We start from the raw sequence: 21802 nt of genomic DNA, 5'->3' as shown, positions 1-21802 counted from the left end.
TATCTTCATTTGCAGTTTTTTCATTAGTTTCCTTGAAATTCATGACATTTTGTTCTTCCAGATGGACTTTGTTGTTATTTTTTTTCTAGCTTTGTAAAATAATTTCTTGGAAGTTTGATTGTTATGGCACTGAATAAATAGAATGGTATAGGTAGAATTATGATTTTTATAATGTTAGTTCAGCCTACCCAGGAACACTTTATATTCTTGCTTTTGAGTAGATTTCACTTTATTTCATTGGAAACTCTTTTATAATTCTGTTCATAAAGTATCCAACTTTTTCTTCACAGGTAAATAAAAATATTTTATATCATCTTTTACATGGAATTTCTCTTTGTGTTTCTTGCTGTTGGACATTGTTGGTAATGTATAGAAATGCAGCTGATTTTTGTGGATTCATTTTGTGTCTTGCAACTTTGCTAAAGTTGTGAATTGTTTGTAGTGTTGTTGTTGTATTTTTTTTTTAATTGCTTCTCTAGGATTTTTTAAGTATACTATCATATCATTTGCAAAGAACCATAATTTGGTTTTCTCATTATCTACTATAATTTGTTTATTTTATTTTTCTTCTCTTAATGCTAAAGCCACAATTTCTCATACAATATTGAATAATAATGGTGATAAGGGGCAACCCTGTTTCACTCCTGATTTTATTGGGAATGGGTCTATTTTTTTCCCATCACATATGGAGCTTGTTTATGGTATTATTAAATAGATGCTACTGATCATTTTAAGGAAAACACGATTTATTTCTATACTTTCTAATGTTTTTAGTAAGAATGAATGTTGGATTTTGTCGAATGCTTTTTTCTGCTATCTTTCAAATGATTCCTATGAATTTGGTTAATGATATAGTATATTATGCTAATAGTTTTTGTAATATTGAACAAGCCTTTCATTCCTGGCACACATTCTGGTCATGGTGTATTGTCCTAGGGATAAGTTACTGTAATCTCTTTGATAATATTTTATTTAAGATTTTCTTATCAATATTCATTTAAGAAATTTGTTTATAAGTTTAATTCTCTGTTATCATCCTACCTGGTTTAGGTATCAGCACCATATCTGTGTCATAAACAGAATTTGGCAGGATTTCTTCTTTCCTTATTTTCCAAATAAGTTTGCATAGTATTGGAATTAATTGTTCTTTAAATATTTGGTAGAATTCATATGTAAATCCATCTGGGCCTGGAGATTTATTTTTAGAGAGATGATTAATAGTTTATTCAATTTCTTTATGATAAAATGGAACTATTTAAGTAATGTATTTCATCCTCTGGTAATCTGGACAATCTATATGTTTTAAGTATTCATCCATTTCACTTTTATTATCAAATTTATTGGGCAAAATACTTCCTAACCATTGCTCTGATTTTGCCTTCATTGATAGAAAGTTTCCCCTTTTCATTTTTGATCCTTACATTTTGATTTTCTTCTTTCCTTTTTCTAATCAAATTAACCAAAAAGTTATCTCTTTTGGTGGCTTTTTAATAAAACAAACGCATTTAGTTCAATAGTTTTCTTATTTTCAATTTCATTAATCTGTTTTATTTTTAGAATTCCAAATTTGGTATTTAATTGGGGATTTTTCATTTGTTCCTTTTCTAACTTTATATTTGCATGTCCAATTCTTTGAACTTCTCTTTCTCTACTTTTTGCAAGTAAACATCTAGAGATGTAAAACTTCCCCTAAGAACTGCTATGGCTGCATCCTATAAATTTCAGTGTCTTATTATTGTTATTCTCTTGTATTAAATTATTTATTGTCTCTATGATTTCTTGTTTCATCTAGTATTCTTTAGGGTTAAATTATTTAGTTTCCAATTAATTTTTGGTCTATTTTTCCTGACCCTTTATTACATGTAATTTTTATTATATCATAATATGAAAAAATATTCATTTACTATACCTTCCTTTATGCATTTAATTTTGAGGGTTTTTGTGCCCTAAAACTTGGTCAATTTTTGTATTGGTTCTGTGTACAACTAAGAAAAAGTATATTCCTTTTTAGTCACCATTGAACTATCTCCAAAGTTTTATAGTACCTAGTTTCCTAAAATTCTATTTAATTCCTTAATTTCTTTCTTATTTATGTTGTTGTTCAATTTAGCTAGTTTTAATAGAGCAAATTTGAGATTTCCCCGTAGTATAGTTTTGCTGTCGAATTCTTGCAAATTTCTTAACTTCTCCTTCAGAGATTTGGATGCTATATCATGTGGTGCATATATGTTTAAAATCGGTACTACTTCATTATGTATGGCACCTTCCTTATCTCTTTTAATTAGATCTATTTTTGCTTTTGCTTGATCTGAGATCAGGATTACCACCCCTGCTTTTTTTGATCTTAGCTGAGCCATAATAGATTCTGCTCCATTCTTTTACCTCCATTTTAAATGTGCTTCTTGTAACCAACACATTGTAAGATTCTGGCTTTTAATCCACTGTGGTATCCACTTCCAATTTATGGAAGAATTCATCCCATTCACATTTAAAATTATTCACATTCTATTTCCTGCCATTTTATTTTCCCCAAGTTAAAATTTTCTCTTTCCTTTCCCCCTCCCCTTTCCTTTCTCCCCAGCGTTTTGTTTCTGACCACCACCTCTCTCAAACAAGTCTCCATTTTTACAGATCCTCCCCCTTTCTTATCCTTTTCCCCTTCTATTTCTGTTCTCCCTTCTATTAGTCTCCCCCTTTCTTTTCTCCTTCTCCTTCCCTCTAGGCTTAATCAAGTTTCTCTCTGAAACTAAATATGTCTCATATTCTCTATTTGAGCCAAATGTTATGAAAGTATTCTCTCTTTGAGCCAAATCTCATGAGAATAAGATTCACCCATGCTAATCTTCTTCCCTTCTTTTCTTTAGATGTAATTAATAAGTCTTTTTTTTTCTTCTTTGTGAGATATAATTTACCCTACTTTACTTCCCCTTTCCTCTTCTTCCTGTAAAATTCCTTTTCCAACTCTAATTTCATTTTATATCATCACATATAAATCACAAAACATATAAAACATAAAACATCACAATAAATTCATATTATATTTATACTATGTAAATATTCTAGTGATAGAGTTACGGTCCTCAAGTGTTAAACATATCTTTCCATTTCAGCATGTTAATTTTTTAACTTATAAAAGAAAGAGGCTTTGTTTCTTTCCTTTTTACCTTTTTATCCTCTTGAGTTCTGTATTTGAAGATCAAATTATTTTATGATCAACTCTCATCTGTTCATCAAAAATAAATGAAATTCACCTATTTCACTGAATGAATGCTCATCTTTTCTCCTGAAAGATAATGCTTAATTTTTCTGGATAGTTGATTCTTGACTGCAATCCAAGTTCCTTGAAATATCATATTTCAAGCCCTTTAGTCCTTTAAAGTGGAACCTGCTAAGTTGTGGGATCATTATTGGGGCTCCTCAATAATTTAATTGTTTCTTTTTGGCTGTTTGCAGTATTTTCTCCTTGATCTGATAATTCTGAAATGTGGCTGCAATATTCCTTAGAGTTTTCATTTTGAGGTCTCTTTCAGGAGGTGTTCAGTGAATTCTAATGTAAAGGCTAATTAACCCTCTGGTTATAGGACATTAGGGTGATTGTCTTTGATGATTTCTTCAAAGTTGTTGCTTAGGCTGGATGGAAAAAACATCATGGTTTTCAGGTAGTAGAATAATTCTTAGATTGTCTCTCCTGGATCTTTTTTTCCAGGTCAATTGTTTTTCTAGTGAGGTATTTTGCATTTTCTTCTATTTCTTTTTTTTCATTTTTTTTCAGTTTTGTTTGACTGATTCTTGATGTTCATTGAGCCATTCACTTTCATTTGTTCAATTCTAATTTTTACTGACATATTTTTTCTTCAGTTACCTTTTTTATCTTTTTGCATTTAGCCAGTTAAACTTTTAAATGAATTGAATGAAATGAACATTGGATTTTTTTTCCATGTCACATTTTCTATTTTTTAAGAAGTTGTTTTCTTTTTCCATTTCATGAAACCTGTTTTGTTATTAATTATATGTTTTTTTTTTTTTTCATTTGCTTAAATCTATTTTTAAAGGAATTTTCTTCAGGTGCTTTTTTTTTCCCTAAGCACTCCTGCAAAATTCTCATTTCCTTTCCCCATTTTTATTCTAACTCTCTTTTAAGATATTTTTTGAATTCTTTCAAGAGAGTTTTATGAAATAGAGACCAGTTCATACCACCCTTTGGGGCTTCTTTAGGTAGCATTTTTCCTTGAGTTTCCTCAGGGTTTGAATTATGTTTTTCCTTATCTTCATAAAAGCTCTCTATGATCAGAGCTCTTTTTGCTTTTTGCTCATTTTTAAAGGTTGAGGTCTGCTCTTATGGCAAAGAGCAGATTGTCCCAAGCTTCCTCTACAGGTAACAGCAGCTTCACACTGCACAGGAGCTGGTGCTGCTGTCTTACTTCTTTTCTGGATGAGTGGGGCCAATTCCCTGATTATTCTGGGGTTCAGGGACTCACTATTTGCCTTTTGAAGTTGCATTGGATACCTCACAGCTAATTTGCTGATCCACTGGCTTCTGAAGCAATCTGGAGTTAATGCTGCTATATTTTTTCTAAAACCCTCCCAGCAGATTCTCCTCCCCCACAGTTGGAGACCACTTCACTCTGGGTCCCTGAGCTGTGCCTGAGCTCAGTCATTTCTTTCCTTCACCATGTCTGGTTAAAACAGACTTTTTGTGAAATTCTTTAAAAAATATTCCTCTTGAAATATGTTGTACTCCAAATAGTCTTAGATTCTGTCATTCCAAAATCTTTTCAGAGGCTTGATCTAATGTTCATCTAAGAGAAGCCAGGAAGAGTCCAAAGACCTGTCTAGTCTTTACCATCATGGCTCCCCCCACCCTTTACCTTTTGTTTTGATTCTTTTTTCACAAAATGACTAATTTGGCAATATGTTAAGTGTACTTGTATATGTATAACCTATACATGTTTGTTTACCAATTTAAGATGGAGGGGAGGGAAAAAAGAAAGGTGTTATAGGCCAGAACTTGAAACAAAGTAAAGAAAGCTATGTAATGTTTTCTCTAAAATGTAATGTTCTTTGCTGAGGTTTTCTTGGGGTCTCTGGAGGCAGCCTTCATTTCAATTTAGTAATCACCACAAGTACAGCCAGGTGTTAAAGTCCAAATCCTTAATTGCAGTGGTCCTCAAACTTTTTAAATAGGGGGCAGTTCACTGTCCCTCAGACTATTGGAGGGCCAGACTATAGTAAAAACAAAAACTCACACTCTGTCTCAGCCCATTTGCCATAACCTGGTGCATAAAGGTCCTCAGCGGGCCGCATCTGTCCCGCGGGCTGTAATTTGAGAACCCCTGCTTTACTGTCTCTTTCAAAGCCTTATCTCCTGGTTAGCTTTCTTAGAGGCCTATCTCTCTCTGTGGTTCTGAGAGCTTGAGCTCCTTCTCCTTCTCTGCCCTATGAATCTCTCCAAATCTAAAGGGTTGTGCTTTAGCCTCCAGCCACCACAAAGGTGGAAGATGTAATGAATCTGTCTCAGCCTCTGAGAGCTTCTAGTGTACCTGTCTACTCTGGCCTTGAGACCTTCTGGGTTATATGCTCTATATATAAGTATAAGCCAATCCTGCATGAACAACCCACTTTTCTTTCTGTTCATATATCTTAACAATTCTGTGTTTGATGATACTAGATATATTGTTTTCCTTTATTGATTTAAAATTGAGATAATTATAATACAGTAAACCATGGCACAGTGAATAAAATACTGAATCAGAAGAGCTGAGTTAAATTCTAGGCCCAGATGCTTACTAAATATGTGAACCTAGGCAAGTCATTTAATTTATGATTGCCAAAATGGAAATAATAATAGCACCTACATCACAGGGTTGTTGTTGTCAAGATAAAATGAGAATATTTTTAAAGCACTATGCAAATCTTAAGATCCTATTTAAATGCTAATTAATAATTAAATAGGACACATATTTTTGTCAAACTAAGTGAAAAGATGAAATCCTTAAAAGGTAGAATGATGAAAAAACAAAATGGACAATTTATAACAAAGATAAATGATTCATTAATTGATCATGTATGAGCACAAATTAAGTAGGTGGGTTGATGAAACTGGGGAATTCATTTGAACTACACTTTCAACAATCAGAGAATAAAATGCTGTTCTGAGAATGTCAACATATGGGTAGTTTTAGCATTACTCTCTAAGGTACTGTTAGGTTCAATTCCAAATTAATTTATTAGCTGGAAAAAAAAGAGCTTTAAAACTTTAGATACTGTTTCCTGACATTTTTAGAAATGCCTTTAGGTGAACACCATATGTTTCAAGAAAAACAAAGTAGTATTATTTTCCAGGACCTGAAGGCATTTGCAGAGTGAACTTCTTGACATTAAGCCCAATCAGACTTGTAAAAAACAGTGTGACAAGGATTGAAAAATCAGTTGTTTAGGGTTGAATCATTTTACCAGGGGATTGGGTTTACTAACTTTTTATGTAGCCTAACACACACCTACCATATGCCACATATAATTTGGATGTGTAATAAAGTTGGAGGCACAAAGTTCAGGATTCTAGAAAGAAAAATGTTAGTGGGTGCCTTCAGTGGAGTGACAAACTTGGTGTCAAGGGCTTTGGGCTTTTTGCCCAATTCTGTTAGCGTTTGGCTCTGTTTGCTGGAATAATTTTACTAACCTTTGTATTTTAGCTCTTCTGAATTTTTAAAAATTCACCTTCATTTGCACTGTGCATTCAGTTGATTAAAATTTTTTTTTATTGTGATAACATTATTAGTATTGTGATTACATAGTAGATATCTGACAAGTATTTGTTGAATATAATTAAATCCAGGTTAATATCCTGATTGTATAACTGAAGTTTAGGGAAGTTATAGTTTATATATAAAGTCACAGAGAAAACTAGGATTCCAAATAAGGTATCCTTACTTCAAATTTAGGTGGTTTTTTTTTTTTTGTTTGTTTTGTTTTGTTTTTTTATCACACTCTTCCTGCATGACTGTGAGAATAACATGTCCTCTAAGGAGATCCTTGTTGTGCTACTGAGAGTCACCTGACAGTGGCTGCTGGAGATCCAACCCATACCTGACGAATGAATCTCCTCATGTGAGTGTGTGAGATGATGATATAAGGAGACTAAGAAGCATTTGCTGTTCTGTGACCTCTCTGACTAAGAGATTGTTGCATTGTCTGACCTCTCTCCTCTTCCCTCTGCCTCCAATTTATCTCATTCCTACTCTTTAATATCTATGTCAACAAAGACTGACTTCCAATTCCTTCAGATGTTATGATCCACAGCTGTGGAGGCTCTAGGAGAATTGACTTGTCCCTTAATAGCTCCTAAATTCCTGTTTAAGGAATGGAAAGAATTGTTCATTAGCGTATGCATAGTGAAAAAGTTTGTTTTCTAATCAAGGCACTGTCATATGTGTATTCTTAGCATCTAGCAGAGTGCCTTGCACACACTAGATAGTTAATATTTATTTACTGATTAATTACTTGATTAAGGTATGAGAATTGATAGTTTAGAATGAAGCAAAAATGGGATGAAGCAAGATACCTTGGATATAAATATTCATGATAGTGAAGTCCTGTATTAGGAATTATCAGTGGCAATGGAAAGGAGAGGACAAAAAATGAACTGACTGTGAATTCGGAAATGATATAGTTTACTTAATGTTTCAATATTAGAAATAAGATTGATGTTTCAAATCTGGAATATTGAGTGCATGGTGATATTGCTGACCCTAAATATTTCCCTCTATACTGGCTCCTTCTCTACTGCCTGTTAACCATGCCCATGTCTCTCATCCTTAGAAATATCCATACTTTATCCTGATGTCCTTGCTAACTGTTGTCCTTTATCTCTTCTGCCCTTTGTGGCTAAAGTCATTGATAATGCTTTCTATAATAGGTATCACCACTTTCTTATTCTCACTCTCTTCTTAGCCCCTTGAAGTCCAAATTCTGACCTCATTCTACTGAAATACTCATCAAATTTACCAGTAATGTTTTAATTGTCTCAGTTCTCATTCTTTACCTCTCTGTACACTTTAATGAAAGATTATCCTCTTCTCTGTGATACTCTTTTGTCTTTAGGTTTTAGGGAAACCCCTTTCTTCAGAATCTTCTCCTACTTATCAGATCACTCTTTCTCAGGTACCTTGCTTGATATATCTAGATCATTCCATCTAAGTATAGGTATTACACAGACTTGATTTAGACCCTTTTCTCCCATTACACTATTTTAGCTTCCATGTATAGAATTGCAATTTCTAATCAGATGATTTTCAACACCATTCTGGTGCAGTGCTAATCACTTAATACCTGGATTATTGTATTATATTGCTACTAAGTCAGCCTGCCTCTGTTGTCTATCCTCACACTGATTCATTATCCATTCTGACCCTGAAATGATTTTCCTAAATTAGAGGTCTAGCTATACTCCCCAACTCTACAAGCTCAAGTTAATCTCTGTTGTTTTCAGGATCAGATACAAAATTCCTTTTTTGGCATTTAAGCCCTTCAAACCTAACATCCCTTAGTCTGTATTAAATAGTCTTTTATTGACTCTCTTTGACCTCTTAATATGCCAAGCACTTAGCATATTGCCTTCCACATAATGGGTACTTAATAAATGTATCATGATTGAGTAACTAATGGAAAAAGTGATGTGAGATGAAATGGCAGTTTTGTAAAGTGTTAAATATGGTTTACAGAGGTTGCATCAGAAATTTTAATGAAATAGATAGGTGGAAATGTCCTGGAGGTGTTTGGAGATAAGACTTTGGAATATGAAGATAATTTTCCATTTAAAACTTATGAGTTTCTCAAAGACCTTAGGTTCTTTCATAATAGAGAGATAATGTAGGTATGTATACAACAAATTCAAGGTTAGTATAGAGGAATAATGTTACTAATTGGGAGAATTTTTAAAAAAGGATTCATATAGAAGATAATTCTTGGGTAGCATGTTGAAAAAGAATGAGATTATATGAGGTAGTAGTGGTGAAAGCAATTTCAAGAATGGGGAATGATGAATTCAAGAGCATATATATGGGAAATGGAATAAGGAACAGAGAGAGCAAAGGCCATTTCGACTGGATTTGAGAGTGGAGGAAAGAGTGTAATAGGTTTATATCATCCATGCAGTGTTCAATCCATGGAGATGGCAAATATTCTACAACTTGTAGATGGTCTTCTTTGATATTTGTAGCCAAAATAATTAATAGCCTTCTGGTAATGGACATCTTTGAATTTATCAAAGTTACTCATTGGATACAGATACAATTATGTCAAACTTCTCTAGTCCATGCCCTTGGTTTGGTAAAACATGCCAGATTTTGAACTCTACTAGCATAGTTGACAACTCAGAATTATTTCACTGCCAATGTGAGATGAGAGAATCCTGAAACATTTGTATTTCCAGAAAAAATAAAGAGGTTTTATGCTAGAAAAAAGAATGCTTTTATTTTTTCACTTTTATTCTAACATTACTATTGGCCTATCACATTTGTAACTTACTCATTGTGCATACACTATAAAAATCTAACCATTTGAGACTTTACATAAAGTAAAGAAGTTCTTGAATCATACATGATTATTACCTAAATAGTGATTCTTTAAAAAGTCTGTTTCACTTTCTTATTTTCTTGCACAATTTTTCCTTTTTAATTTCATAATTTATAAGTATTTTTAAAATTTAGTGTATATGAAGTAAATAGTTTAATTACATGTATTATATATCCTTTAATGATTTAATTTTTTTAAAATTATCAAAAACTTGTTTTCTCTGCCTGTCATTTACTCCACCCCACTAAATGGTAGGAGGGAAGAAAACAAAACCCTCATGGCAAACATGCATAGTCAAGGAAAACAACTTCCATGTTCATATAAGAACATTGTCCTTGGTCACAATCATAGCAATGTATATGCCTATGTCTAAAAAATATATGTCTCACTCTTTACTCTGAATTCTCCACCTCTTTGTGAGGAGATAAGTAGCCTGTTTAAAAAACAAATCGACTAGAATCATGACTAATCATTACCTTGATTAATTGAGCATTTCAGAATTTTTTTCAAATGATATTTGTTACATAATAAATTATTACCCTTTTGCTCTATTCCTTCTGCATCAGTTCATAAAATCTCAGGTTTCTTTGAAACTGTCCTATCTTTTTGGACTATTCTCTCTGTTGTTAGTATTATTTCTATTTCATAGACAAGGAAGCAAATTTACAGGTGCTAAGTAATGTGCTCTCCTATTAAGTTGAAGAGCTAGAACAAGAAAACGGATCTTTTAAATTCAAATTCAAAACCCTTTCTACTTCTCCATGCTACTAAAAAGCAGGAGATGATTTCAGAAACAGTGGAACAACATGATGGTCCAAAAAAAAAAAAAATAAGCTGTGGAATAAGGATTCAATAAAAGCAGACTAAGGCAAGTAAAATGAAGGGTTAGTAAGAGATCAAAAATAAAAGAAAAGAGAAGAAGGAAGAGGAGGAAGAGAAGAAGGGAAGAAGAAGAGAAGAAGGAAACACAAGGAAACAAGAAAAGAAGAGGAAGAAGAAGAAAAAGAAGGGAAGAAGAAGAAAAGAAGGGAAGCAAAATCGAAGAACAACACAGCAGCAATAACATTGGCAGCACCAACAAAAACAACAGCAACTATAACAACTAACAATAACAACCAGGGTCTAATAGTTAAAAGAATCCAAAAATTTCATCATGGTTATCAGATCTTATAAAACCAGGTAAAGATGACCAAAACTTTTTTATAAGAAACTACCTGATATATAACTTGTCATCATCAATAGAAAACAGAAATTTGGCTATATAGAGTTGCAGCAGAACACAACATAAATGTCTTGCCTGTGGCTCCAAAGTCATAATTTTTCAGGAGCAAGACTTGAAACAAATTCTTACTCCAAAGCCAGCCCTCTAGTCACCGAGTCATAATGCTTCTCTGACTAGTATATTAGGGCCTTGGAAATGGACCTTGCAAAAGCAGCATCCAGATCTTTATTTTAACTTTTATTCCTTGTGCAATCAATGAAACATCTTTTTAGCAAACTATAATTAAACATAAATCTTGAACTTTTCTTTAACCTTTCAACTTAGGTACTCAATAGATAGAAACACTGATTTGGAGAGATATTTCAATATCGATGCCAACAGTGGAGTTATTACAACTGCCAAGTCTTTGGACCGGGAGACAAATGCTGTTCATAACATCACAGTCCTGGCAATGGAAAGTCGTAAGTAAAAAACTAAAATTTTGGAAGCTTAAGGATATATATATATGAGTAGATATATATCTTGTTAGATTAATAATTTAATATTATGATAATTTATTACTTTTATTAAAACTTGAAAAGTCTCAACATTCTTTAATAATTCTTTATTATTTGGTTATATATGAAATTTAAGAAAATAATTATAAAATATGGCTATATATTTATAAGATATGGAGTTATTTTCATTTTACACCTCCTAGGCAGCAATTGAAAACATTTTATATTTGTACAAAGATATTTACATCTGTTAAAATATGTCTATCTCTTCTTCCTATGTCTATTATATTATGGACATGAGATGGAAGTTATTATTTATAATATTACTGCTTTTCAAATATATGTTTTTTTAAGCAAATGTTAGTAGAAACATATATTTAACAATGAGTGTTTTACAGAAAAAAATATTCTCTTTGATCTAGAGAATCCATCTCAAGTAGGAAGAGGCTATGTGGCCATAACTATTTTGGACATCAATGACAATGCCCCTGAATTTGCCATGGATTATGAGACCACTGTCTGTGAAAATGCCCAACCTGGCCAGGTAGGAATTATTATAAACATATCCTTAAATGGATTCATTTCTCTTAGCTATTTTGCTATTCCTTTGAAATTCTTGACACTTTAAAAATAAACTATAACATCTTATCTCATCAGTCTAACTAACAACTTTAAGTGGAACATAAACTCATATGAAAGTTCCCTTCAAATCCTGGTCTATTTTAGATAATATTTAAAATTTAAAATTATTTGGTAAATAGTTAAATGTCTCAGATTTCATTAAAAAAAGGTTCTATCCCCTGCTGTTCTCAGCAGATGTTAATATATATTTTCCTTTAAATACAAGTGTCAAAAACAATTGATCTCAGCTTGGTTTGCACATGTGTATTGTGCTAGATGTCTGTGGTCCATATAATAAAGTTTTAATAGCATTATTTGTCTCTGATGCTTAAAAAATAAATTCATGGACAAATGATTGTTGTTTAGATCATTTTAATATGTGGTCTCCTTTATCCTCACAACTCACTCATTAAAATTTTAGCCACTGATAGCTTGAAATTTAGTGATTCTCTGTTTTTTTCTTTTCTTTTTTTTTTTCTTTTTGCTTATAACACTATTTCTTGCTTTGTGGAATCATTGCACTGTGAAGATTTGTATTTGCAACAAAAAACCTAGTAGTCAAATGTCAAAACCCCATTACCCAACTTTCCATTTCTTCTTCTGCAATCCCCAAGTTTGTTTCTTTCTATACTTATCTAGAACTCAGCAAAGGAGGGATTGTGATGCTTTTAATGAAATCTTCCCACAAAAAGTGGAACAAGAGACAGCAATATGTAGCTGGGAGCAGGGAATATAAAATGAGGTTGTTTAGAGAGATGAGGAGGAATTTGACAGCACATTAAGAAAAAAAATAGGAAACACTATCATGCTGAGTCATATCATTTTAGAACTACTAAATATCATTATAAATTCTTCTTTCCATAAGACACATACATGTTTGTTACTCATTTGTATATTGTCCAATTATACATATGTGTGTGTCCAAATATACAAGTACACTTATTATTCTTTCATGCTTCCCAATATTTCTTTCTAGATTATCCAGAAAATCAGTGCAGTTGATAAAGATGAGCCATCCAGTGGTCACCAGTTTTACTTCAGCTTAACAGCTGATGCAGCAAATAATCACAATTTTTCTTTAAAGGACAACAAAGGTAAGACTGAGTGACAGTTACAACTGAACTCAGCAGATGAATAATACTGAAAGTCCCTTGTTTAGTTCAGTAATGCTGATTATGAGATACATGGATTATTATTATTTTTTTGCCACAAGGACATTAATTAAAGGGCAATGAGTCCCTTAAGTAATTTTTATCTATGGATTAGCTGTCATGAAGAAGAAGCAGTTGTTTAAATGATTTTAGGCTTGAAGCAAAAGAGTGGGAGGTCAAATCATTCTGTGCTTTCTTTTTTTCCCCTTCAAGTGACTTCCTTCACTTTTTGTACATCAAGCTCTTTATCCAAATTAGTTTTAAAATTGGGTTCCAGATGACTGCCTTCCTAAGTCTTTATGCTTTGTTCTTTTTCAAATTTTTAATTTTTAAAAAAACCCAAACTACAAATTTTAAACTTAAACAGAAATTATTGTGTTCATTTTAAATCATTACATCATTTATTTAAAAGAGGTTTTAGAGGAAACATGTCCACATGCTTTTAATAAGCTGTCTCAGATTTTCCACTAGGCCGTGTTCTCAATATGGATTGATTCATATCCAGTGTATTTATTTCTTGGCAGAAGTAAAGGATCTGCAGCTAATATAAGAGATAATTTGAACTGTAATGAATGATCTCACTCAGCATTAGATTCTAGATCTTCAATATGGCTTTAGTTTAGATTTCATATGTGAATCATTTTTTGTGTAGAAGAAGGTGGAAAAAACAACAACAACATAGAAACATATTTTGATAAGTTCTCACCGGAAAGTGACCTTGCACAAAGTGCCTCTGATTTCTACCTTTACCCAAGTATGCTATCATAGTCAGTCTATATTTTCCATGTAGTTTTATCTTTTATTTAGGCATTATTTTGCCCTTTTTTTCAGAAAAGAAAGGAAGATGATATTCTCTTAGACCTTTCTCTTATTCCCTGGCATGATACTGGCAGTAAGAAATTACCTGTGTAGCTGATATCTAAATACTTTTGTACCTGTGAGAAAGGAAAGCCATTGGCACATTGCTTTGATATCACTAGGCCAGACATAGCTCTGTCTTCTATCCAAGAGTAACTTAGTAAGCAGTCATGAATCCATGGCAGACATACCTGCTTAGGTATATTGAGTGTTTGACACTACTTCCTCTGAAAATGATCTTTCTAAACTGGTAATAAAAACTTTATGCCACCCTGTGGGTCATAATTAATTTTATAACTTGCTCTTTGTAAGAACCTAACACTAAACAAATAGAATTAAGTTGAAATAGATTCATTTTTCTCTACTAATACAAATTTTTGAGCCCTTAGGTACTTTTGACTTCTTTTCTCTAGGAAATAATAGGCATGATTAGATGAAGAATTCATATGGTTCATTATAAAGACCACAGATCTGGAGTCAAAACACCTAATTTTGAGTTATTCATATATTTGTGATTTATAGAAACATTAATGCACATGAACAATTGTTAAAATTAATATAGTCATTTTTAAATGTAAATGATATCCTTTAAAAATTCCATATTCATTCTTTCTATAACTTCCTTAGAATATTGCATGTATGTGTATTTGTATACACATAGACATATGCACATATACAAAGAGAGAAAGAAATAGAGATAGCCAGGCAGATGGAATGTAAAAATCAAGCTATGTTCTTCCTGTCTCATATAATCACAGGTAATAAATGTTCTGCAATCACAAGTAAGGTTATCATTTTGTTGATGATATTTGAAACAGAATGAAATCCAGCTTGCTCTTTCATTATGGCATTATTGGCACTAAATTGCTAACAGTATAGATTGGGGAGAAAAAAAAATATTGCTTGTAAAATAAGCCAGTACACTTTAAAATGTAGTCAGTAAAACCGACTGTGTTCATGCTCATTCCCACCTGTGCATTTTTAAATTGAAATAAAAGGATTCATCATAATTTCATAGCCAATCCTGAGAATTCCATCACATTATAGATGACCAACATTCACATATTAAAATTATAATTATTGCTTTATCACAAAGAGTTTGGTATGAGAGAATCTCTTGCCTGAAGGAAAAAGTTGAGAATTTGGACTTAGGACTGGCGTTAGCTAATGGTGGCAAATTATAAAAAGCATTAAATTAAAACATTGAGAGAATTGAGGAGAATCCACAGACCCATTTTAGTAGTAGAAGTCTGGGATATTAATGTGAACTAAGTCTATTTCATACTGTAATAAAATCCTGGCTAAGAGTCAAAAGTTCTTAAGTAAGAACTGAATTCAAATGTAGCATCAGACACTTACTAGCTGGGTGACCTTATGCAGGTGTTTTAAATTCTCTTTGCCTCAATTGTTTCAGTTCTTAAATGAGAATAATAGTAGCAGTGACCTTTCAGGGTTGTTGGAAGGACCAAATTATAAAGCCCCAACTACAATACCAGGCTATTATTAGGTGTTTAAGAAATGTTTTGTTTGTTTGTTTGTTTGTTTTTTCTTTTTTTTTTTTTTTCTTTTTCCCCTTCCTGCCTGCTGGGCAATTAATTAAATTCTCTGAGCCTTAATGTTTCACATGTAAATTGACTGGATTGAACAAGAACATCTGTAAATTTCTTTCAGGTTCTAAATCTGTGAACCTATTTTATATTCAATAGATATTTTCAAGAGTCATCAATAAAGTTATGCTAGCCAAATCCAGCCTGGGGTGAGCAGTACTTCTTGGGGTTTCCTAAAAAAATAACCAACTCAATTATATGTGCGACTAGGCAAAAATGAAATGAAAAATAGGTGGCTTATTTTTTTCTCTTATTTCTAACATTACATCCCTGCCCTCTGGTCTTTTCTTCAGTCCTTTTCTTAAACATTTGGCAAACATTATCATGTATACTTGAATCCCTATCCAATCATCAATAATGCTTTGTCAAATCTTATCATCTGCTTCTTTTGTTCCTTTCATGCTCTGATTAACTGAGCCAGAGGAAATCACTGCATAGTGCTTACTGGATTCAGGACAAATTTATGTAACCTAAACTCAGTTGGAGAGCAGAAAGGTGGCAAAACATATTCTTGACCAAATCTGGCTCAAAAACTTTCTAGCTATATGGCCTTAGGCAAGTCAGTCAGGCTTTTTTGCCTCAGTTTCCTCACCTGTAAAATGAACTGAAGAAAGAAATAGCAAATCATTCCATTATCTTTGCCAAGAAAATCCCAGAATAGTGCATCAAGAGTTGGACACAACTGAAATGACTGAATGACAAACTCAATAGAGCCTTCCTTGCTGCACGGCAATCATTCTGTCATTCCCAAATCAATTTTCTATCCCAATAGCTGTTCCAAAGTTCATATCTCAAATCTCTAAAACAGCTGAGATCATCCTTGTTTTTGTTCAGTTATTTTTCAGCCATTTCTTATTCTTTATAACCTCATTTGAGTTTTCTTGGCAAAGATGCTAGAATGATTTGCCATTGCCATCTCCAATTCATTTGACAGATGGGGAAATTGAGACAAATAGGGTTAAGTGACTTGTCTAAGGTCACACTGCTAGTAAATTTTTTATCTTTGATTTGAAATTAGGAAAATGAGTCTTCTTAAATCCAGGAACTATCTACTGTGTGATTTAACTATCCCTTGGTGAAGCCTTCCCTGGCTTCATAATTTAAAAAAAAAAAAAAAAAAAAAAAATTAAGCAATCTGCTAACCTTCTACTTATCCCCTCAGTCTCATCTCATATTATTTCGACATTTTTCCTACTATCTTAAGCATTACTCTGGTCTCAGATAAATAGAAGCCCTCTTGTCAAAGCTAAACCCCAATAGAGGCATCTTTGATCTCACTGCCCTGTATTTTCTCCAGCAGATTAACCCAATGATCACTCTTATTCTCTTGTTGTCATTCTCTCCCTCTTTTGGCTTTTCTTTTATCACCTAAATGTCAATATCTCTTCTATTCTTTATTTAAAAAAAAAAAAAAAAAAAAAAAAACCTCTGTCATCTTATTTCTCCTCTTCTTTATTTTAACTCTTTGAGAAACCATCTGTACTTCTGTTCCTCCTTTCTAAATGTTCTGCAATCTGACTTTCAGCTTTGTCATTTAACTGCAATTGTGCATTGTTAAATTACCAATGATTTTTTAATGACCTAATGGTCATTTCTCAAGCTTCATCCTTCTTATACTTCTTAGCACTTGGCATTTGTATTCAAACTCTCCTCCTAGACACACCCCACACCCTTCTCTGGGCTTTCATGACACCGAACTCTCCTGGTTCTCTTTCTACCTGTCTGGATGCTCATTTTCCAGTCTTCTTTCTTGATCCTTTCACTTCTGAGGTTCCAGAGATCTCTGTCCTGCACTCTTTTTTTTTGCTCTATCCTATCTCACTTGGTGATCTGTTCAGTTGTGATGAGTTCGGTGATCATGTCTATGATGACAATGATTCCTCATCTATAAATTCAGACCTAGTGTCTCTACTAATCTCTACTGTCCCATTATCAAAATATGTTTTGAATATTATTTTAAGTTAGATGGCTTATAAAGATCTCAAATGCAAAGTTCCAAAACATATTATTTTCCCTTTTCCCTCAAAAAACACTTCCATTCTTTTGAACTTCTATAATTTAAAGAAAACAATGGTTGATCTTTTTTCAAACATTTATTATTTTACTATCCTTCTTCCCATCAGTGGAACAGTATCAAAAAAGAAAGAAAAAGAAAACACTCACAATAAATATGCATAGACTGGCAAAAAAAAAAATCTGCACTGGCAAACATACATCTCATTCTGAGTTTTATATCCATTACTTCTCTAGCAAGAAAGTGATATCTTCGTCCTCTAGACTCATGATTTATCACTGCATTGATCAGAGCTCTACTCTTTCAAAGTTTTTTTTTTTTTTAATCATTGTAGAAATTGGCATAATTCTGCTCATTTCAATCTTCATTTGTTCATAGAGTTTTCTGGTTTTCTCTGAAACTGACCATTTTGTCATTTCTTACAAAACAATAATATTCTGTCATATGCCATATTTTGTTCAGCCATTCCCTACTCGTGGAATACTAAATTTCCCCATTATTTTCAAAGGCAATCAACTTCTATATTATTGCCATTCTCCTAATCAGCTAAGTTCACATCTATTGTGTTATCTTTGACTCTTTACCCATACTCCCCAAATACAATCTGCTACAAAATATTGCCATTCTAACTTCACAATATCTCATATATTTCAATTTTTTTTCACTCAAACTATCAGCACCTTACATCAGGTCCTCATCAACTTCTACTTGGACTATTGTGATAGATTCCTATTTGGTCCATTACAATCCTTACTCCACTCAAGTGCTAAAAAAGTTATATTTCTAAAAGCACGACTGGGCACATCTCTCCTCGTTCCTAAACATCAGTGGCTCTCTATTATTTCAAAAATAAAGTTTTCTCTTTGACAATTAAAGGTCTTCAAAGAGTTGTATCTTCCTTCCTTTCTAGGATTTCTAAATGTTATTTCTCTCCACATCCTCTAATATCAGCTACAATACCTCAAATATTTGGCTGTTTCTTACACATGACATTCCTTTCCTTCTTCAGGCCTTTGTACTCATTGTATCCCAAGCCTGGACTACTGTCCCTCAACACCTCTACCACTTAGTTTCCCTAATTTCCTTCCAGTAACAGTTCAAATCCCACCTTCTTTAGGTTTCACTGTGTCTACCCTACCTTCCCAGGTTTCAGCAATCTTCCTTAGAATCTTCCTGAAGGAAGTCATAAAAGAAAGTAAACATATTATTAGTTCAAATATGATTATGTAGAAAATATAAAATTTTTGGCTTGAAATAATTTTAGGAAATAGAGATCACTTCTTAAAGTTCAGGGAGTATTGATATCAGGAAAATAATTATGAAGATAGTACCATTTAATATGGATTCTGAAGGAAGAGAAGAATTCCAGCAAGCTAAAACTAGAATAAGATGAATGCCTTTGGGATAAGAGGAATATATCTAGGTATTTAGGCATTAGAGTAGGGAAAACAAGAAATCCATTCTAACTAGAGCCGTATCTATATGAAGAGGAATATTATTTACTTGTGATAGGAAGGTAAGTAGCAAACAAACTGGAAAGGACCTACAATTAATCAAGTTAAGTAGTTTATGATATTTTTGTTAGACAATGGGAAGCTGCTGGAGATTTTTGAGCAGAAGAGTGATTGTGATTAGATCTATGCAATAGAAAATGTTATATTCATTTGCTAAGGTTCTTTCGCATAACTAAACAAATATGATAAGATTAAATGCCATCTAATATAAGAAATGATATAAATAGTTTTTTTTTTTCTCATTTAGAATACTACCTAATAATTTTTCAGTCATGGATGAGTGAACAAAATAGTTTAGATTTCTTCTGCAGCAATCAGCATATTAAAGTAAAACTGATAAATGGAACCACATTCTCAAGCTTAAAAAAAAATTAGGGGTATTGAAATCTGAAAAAAAATTAAGAGACATTATCTCCATAGAAAGTAATGCATTTAAGAATCATAATACAAAAATACACAGTTATTCAAGGATCTCAATGGAAAGGCCAATTATAGTTAGTAAATTATTTCACCAAAGATCATGCCTTATACCTGTCTCTTTCTTAATCCTAGATAATACTGCCTCAATACTCACCAGAAGGAATGGATTCCGGAGACAAGAACAGTCTGTTTACTATTTGCCAATTTTCATCGTGGACAGTGGTTCTCCTTCCCTTAGCAGTACCAACACTCTTACCATCCGAGTATGTGACTGTGATGCAGATGGCATAGCTCAAACATGTAATGCAGAGGCTTACATTTTACCAGCAGGACTAAGCACAGGAGCACTTATAGCAATCCTTGCCTGTGTTCTGACATTATTAGGTAGGTATCAGAAGCATCACCCATTTTCCCTGTTCTAGCCCAATAGACAAAGCAGGAATGTGGTTACAAATATTGGTACTTGGCTGTGTTCCATACTACTTACTTTTAGTTTTACTTAAGGTATTAACATAAATATTATGCTAAATGGTGTTTTATATCAGTAAGAAACACAAAGTTAATTGTCTGTTCACATCAAATTTAGATAAATTATATCAAAGTTGAGCAGCCTCCAGTGGCACATTTAAAGTAAAGCTCATGAGGAATTATATCAATTTCATCTTATAAAATAGTTGAAGATAAATTGTTCACATTTTAAAATGGCTTTGTAAAAGGGTGTTTTTTTAACTTCTTACAGCTGTTTATTTTCAGATTACTGTATTTTGCTTATCTGCCCACTGAGAACATACCATTTCATTTTTCCTTTAAAAGTTCCTTACAAATATTCTCTCATAAGTAGTTTATTCAAATGCTAGCAATTGGAACTGCTGTGAATTAATGAGAAGAGCTGCAGTTTCTTTTAAATGATATTCTTTTGTTGTAACATTATCTATCTATTTATTTTAACACTAAATTAATAACATAAGTGGAATTAACAAAGCAGAAGATATATTTAGCAAATTGTGAACTTGATCCAGAAGTTCACTCAATACAGTAGTAGCTATTTAAGTCAATTTTACAATATAACAAGTCAGTTAATCATCATGGTTTGGGAATGGAATATCCCAACAGATTTTCCTTTTAACTATGGGTTAACCCATTCTTATATGTAAAGAATGCCCCTTGATTAAGAGAGAGAGAGATTGATTGATTGAACATACATTTACTTTCTTTCATGTAAGCATAATTATGATGCTTTATTTCTCAATTGCTGATTAAAAAAAAAAAAACCTGAAAGCACAGTGAAGCCAACAAAAATGCAAAACTTAAGTAGTATCCTATAGCTCTATTAAAATAAACATAAAAGGAAAAATAATTTCCTAAATTTCCACAATGTGATATAAGGCTTCAGATGTTCTCAAGTAAATATAGACATTTAAAAATTAAAGTTTTGTTTGAACTGAAATTAAATTGTGATCATTCTGAGTAAGGGTAGAACAGTATCATTTGATCAGATTAAAAAAAAAAAAAGCTGTGAAAACCTAAAACATTGGTTTTCTGAATTAAGAAAAAAAAATGATTAAAAGTTGAATCCATTTACCTATCTTTGAATTAAAATTTTTCAGAAGTCCTTGGTAAAAAAACAGCAACAACAAAAACACATAAATTAATTAAATATTATCTTACCACAACACAATCCACATTTTGTAAATAACAAAGATTTTATAGTATTTTCCATGGACTGGGTCAGCTTGTGATTTAAAGATTATAAAGCTTAACCATATTCACAAAGCAAATTTGTGGCAGAAGCAGGTTACTCTACTCAGATTTCAACTTCTAATCTTATCTTAATTCAATCCAATATTTGTAGGATTTTAGTCTTCATACTAAGCAAACCAAATACATTATTTTAAAAAAATCCCTTCTGTGTTGACCAAAAACAAGTTGACAAGAAACTTTAAATGATGAAATTATTTTATACATATTTATAGTGCTTTTTTAAAAAGTGCTTTCATATTTATTTAAATATGTTTCAAATTATAAAGAAACCTCCAGTTATAAAATCTAGTATACTTCATCCAATTTTAGTTTCTAAATATTTCAAGATAATGTGGCTTAATTAGGACCTGATGGTGTCAAACATATAAATTCAATCGTATACAATTCATCTTATCAAAGGTAACTCACTAGAAGTCTTAGTAATTCTCATTTCCAAGACTTTCACAATGAACCAATGTCTTTCTATGCATCTCACTTGAATTCTTTCGAAACAACCATTATAGAACTTCATATTTGCCCAACAACTTCATTTTAGTCTTTTGTATTCTCCTATGTTTGCCCAAA

The 21802-nt window shown here is 32.4% G+C and overlaps 1 protein-coding gene across 1 annotated transcript in view; it reads left to right on the top strand.

Annotated features, from left to right (window-relative positions):
* CDH7 (cadherin 7) overlaps positions 1-21802 on the top strand; it is a 218789-nt gene that overhangs the window by 183873 nt on the left and 13114 nt on the right. Inside the window, exons 8-11 of the mRNA XM_074274278.1 lie at positions 11120-11256; positions 11715-11836; positions 12890-13007; positions 19610-19861. Of these exons, the coding sequence (XP_074130379.1) occupies positions 11120-11256; positions 11715-11836; positions 12890-13007; positions 19610-19861 (629 nt within the window). The remainder of the gene's footprint in view (positions 1-11119; positions 11257-11714; positions 11837-12889; positions 13008-19609; positions 19862-21802) is intronic.

Source organism: Sminthopsis crassicaudata, chromosome 1, assembly GCF_048593235.1.
Source record: "Sminthopsis crassicaudata isolate SCR6 chromosome 1, ASM4859323v1, whole genome shotgun sequence".
Lineage (NCBI taxonomy): Eukaryota > Metazoa > Chordata > Mammalia > Dasyuromorphia > Dasyuridae > Sminthopsis > Sminthopsis crassicaudata.
The sequence above is the reverse complement of the archived record's forward strand: the minus strand, read 5'-3'. Positions and strand labels throughout refer to the sequence as shown.